Source organism: Coregonus lavaretus (assembly GCF_964263955.1).
Source record: "Coregonus lavaretus genome assembly, contig: HAP1_SCAFFOLD_2784, whole genome shotgun sequence".
Lineage (NCBI taxonomy): Eukaryota > Metazoa > Chordata > Actinopteri > Salmoniformes > Salmonidae > Coregonus > Coregonus lavaretus.
The window spans coordinates 32,501-36,221 of NW_028160379.1; the positions used below are offsets into that span (position 1 = coordinate 32,501).

The following is a 3,721-nucleotide window of genomic DNA, read 5'->3' on the forward strand; positions in this document are numbered from 1 at the left end:
GAAGCAAGTCCCCGCAGCAATGCTCCATCTAGTGGAAAGCCTTCCCAGAGGAGTGGAGGCTGTTATAGCAGCAAAAGGGGGGGGGGGGGCAACTCCATATTAATGACCTTGATTTTTGAATGAGATGTTGGACGAACATACTTTTGGCCATGTGGTGGAACTTGGGTGATTCTATTTCTGTCCCTTTGGTTTGAGCTGTGATTCACTATCTGTGTCTGTCTGCCTGTCTGTCTGTCTCTGTGTCTGTCTCTGTCTGTCTGGCTCTGTGTCTGTCTATCTGTGTCTGTCTGTCTGTCTGTTTCTGTCTGTCTGTTTCTGTGTCTGTCTGTCTCTGTGTCTGTTTCTGTGTCTGTCTGTCTCTGTGTCTGTCTCTGTCTGTCTGGCTCCGTGTCTGTCTATCTGTGTCTGTCTGTCTGTCTATCTGTCTGTCTGTCTATCTCTGTCTACCCGTACTTGTGTTCTAAAGTAGGCATTTTGGGTATGTGAAAAAATAAAGTTTTATAGTATGTGAAAAAAATAAAATGTTATAGTATGTAAAATTTCGACAATATATTTTAAATGCCAGGATGTCATCCTCATTTCAGCATTTCCTCTAGTAGAATTCACTGAACACTACTGAGGAAGAGAATGGTCTTTATCTAGTAGAATTCACTGAACACTTTTGAGGAAGAGAATGGTCTTTATCTAGTAGAATTCACTGAACACTTTTGAGGAAGAGAATGGTCTTTATCTAGTAGAATTCACTGAACACTACCGTTAAACTTCTCCTCTCTCTCCCCCCAGCCTGGCAGAGTCCAGGTCCGGACCACAGTCTGAGGATGGAGGACCACCTCTCCCTACAGGACCTCATGTCCCCTGAGCAGTGACCACTTAGACTAACAAAACAACAACAACAACAACAACAACTGCCTGAGATACTACTGTCCCTGCAAAACGACCAAGGCTGCCAGACATCCTGCTGTCACTACAAAACAACCAAGGCTGCCAGACATCCTGATGTCCCTACAAAACAACCAAGGCTGCCAGACATCCTGCTGTCCCTACAAAACGACCAAGGCTTCCAGACATCCTGCTGTCCCTGAAAAAAGACCAAGGCTGCCAGACTTCCTGCTGTCCCTGCAAAACGACCAAGGCTGCCAGACATCGTGCTGTCCCTGCAAAACGACCAAGGCTGCCAGACATCCTGCTGTCCCTGAAAAACGACCAAGGCTGCCAGACATCCTGCTGTCCCTGAAAAACAACCAAGGCTGCCAGACATCCTGCTGTCCCTACAAAACGACCAAGGCTGCCAGACATACTGCATCCCCACAAACCACCAGACATACTGCTTCCCCACAAACCATCAGACATACGGCATCCCCACAAAAGGACAAACTACGGTCCCCACAAACCACCAGACATACTGCATCCCCACAAAAGGACAAACTACGGTCCCCACAAACCACCAGACATACTGCATCCCCACAAAAGGACAAACTACGGTCCCCACAAACCACCAGACATACTGCATCCCCACAAAAGGACAAACTACGGTCCCCAGAAACCACCAGACATACTGCATCTCCACAAAAGGACAAACTACGGTCCCCAGAAACCACCAGACATACTGCATCCCCACAAAAGGACAAACTACGGTCCCCACAAATACATAAAAAGGCTGCCAGTCTCTGTAAACAACAACAACGCCTGCAAGACTCACATATTGTCCGCACATACACCCAACCAAGACTACCAAACATACTGCTGCCTCCACAAACCACCAGCTCCGGACAGATGAAACATACTGCTGCCCCCACAAACCACCAGCTCCGGACAGATGAAACATACTGCTGCCCCCACAAACCACCAGCTCCGGACAGATGAAACATACTGCTGCCCCCACAAACCACCAGCTCCGGACAGATGAAACATACTGCTGCCCCCACAAACCACCAGCTCCGGACAGATGAAACATACTGCTGCCCCCACAAACCACCAGCTCCGGACAGATGAAACATACTGCTGCCCCCACAAACCACCAGCTCCGGACAGATGAAACATACTGCTGCCCCCACAAACCACCAGCTCCGGACAGATGAAACATACTGCTGCCTCCACAAACCACCAGCTCCGGACAGATGAAACATACTGCTGCCTCCACAAACCACCAGCTCCGGACAGATGAAACATACTGCTGCCCCCACAAACCACCAGCTCCGGACAGATGAAACATACTGCTGCCCCCACAAACCACCAGCTCCGGACAGATGAAACATACTGCTGCCTCCACAAACCACCAGCTCCGGACAGATGAAACATACTGCTGCCCCCACAAACCACCAGCTCCGGACAGATGAAACATACTGCTGCCCCCACAAACCACCAGCTCCGGACAGATGAAACATACTGCTGCCCCCACAAACCACCAGCTCCGGACAGATGAAACATACTGCTGCCTCCACAAACCACCAGCTCCGGACAGATGAAACATACTGCTGCCCCCACAAACCACCAGCTCCGGACAGATGAAACATACTGGCTGCCCCCACAAACCACCAGCTCCGGACAGATGAAACATACTGCTGCCCCCACAAACCACCAGCTCCGGACAGATGAAACACACTGCCGTCCTCACAAAAGATGTCCAAGTTACAGGACCCACAATCGGACCTTCCAAACCTCTCAGTTTGCCTGTAGATCATTCTGATTCTGGTGTACTAGAACTAATCAACACTCAGCATGGACAACTAGTCGTCGTCTCTCTACCTAAGTACAGAAACTCTCTGATCTCTCCGAAATGGCACCCTATTCGCTAGTGTTACCAAACCCATAACTAGCTTATGGATATTGTTGCACTCGCTTTGTCTAGGTGTCCTAGGCCTAGTTACATGGTCTGTAACCTGAATGAATGTGTCTAGGAGTCCTAGGCCTAGTTAAATGGTCTGTAACCCAAGGAAACAGCTCGGTCGTGACCTCTCGGTCGGCCAGTCCAAGCAGATATTTAATTGTTCAGATGATGACACGAAAATAAACATAGAAAATGTAAAACTAAAAACAGGCCAAACTAAAGACTGAAAACCAAACCAACCAGCAGCCTCACGGCCACCAAACCAACCAGCAGCCTCACGGCCACCAAACCAACCAGCAGCCTCACGGCCACCAAACCAACCAGCAGCCTCACGGCCACCAAACCAACCAGCAGCCTCACGGCCACCAAACCAACCAGCAGCCTCACGGCCACCAAACCAACCAGCTAGACTATACTGGTGGTAGACTATACTGGTGGTAGACTATACTGGTGGTAGACTACTAGTGGTAGACTACTGGTGGTAGACTATTGGTGGTAGACTACTGGTGGTAGACTACTGGTGGTAGACTATACTGGTGGTAGACTATACTGGTGGTAGACTACTGGTGGTAGACTACTGGTGGTAGACTATTGGTGGTAGACTATTGGTGGTAGACTACTGGTGGTAGACTATACTGGTGGTAGACTATACTGGTGGTAGACTACTGGTGGTAGACTACTGGTGGTAGACTATACTGGTGGTAGACTATACTGGTGGTAGACTATACTGGTGGTAGACTATACTGGTGGTAGACTACTGGTGGTAGACTATACTGGTGGTAGACTACTGGTGGTAGACTATACTGGTGGTAGACTACTGGTGGTAGACTACTGGTGGTAGACTATACTAGTGGTAGACTCTTGAGACAATTGTTGCAACTCTACTTAGACTTC

At 49.1% G+C, this 3,721-nt stretch overlaps 1 protein-coding gene across 1 annotated transcript in view; it reads left to right on the plus strand.

The window, feature by feature from the left end:
• The window catches only part of LOC311121887 (low density lipoprotein receptor adapter protein 1-like), a gene marked incomplete at both ends in the record, with an annotated part of 30,788 nt that extends 27,552 nt beyond the window's left edge, over positions 1-3,236 (plus strand). The window contains one exon of the mRNA XM_084196326.1: positions 3,071-3,236. Coding sequence (XP_084052452.1) covers positions 3,071-3,236 — 166 coding nt within the window. The remainder of the gene's footprint in view (positions 1-3,070) is intronic.
• Positions 3,237-3,721: the final 485 nt, after the last annotated feature.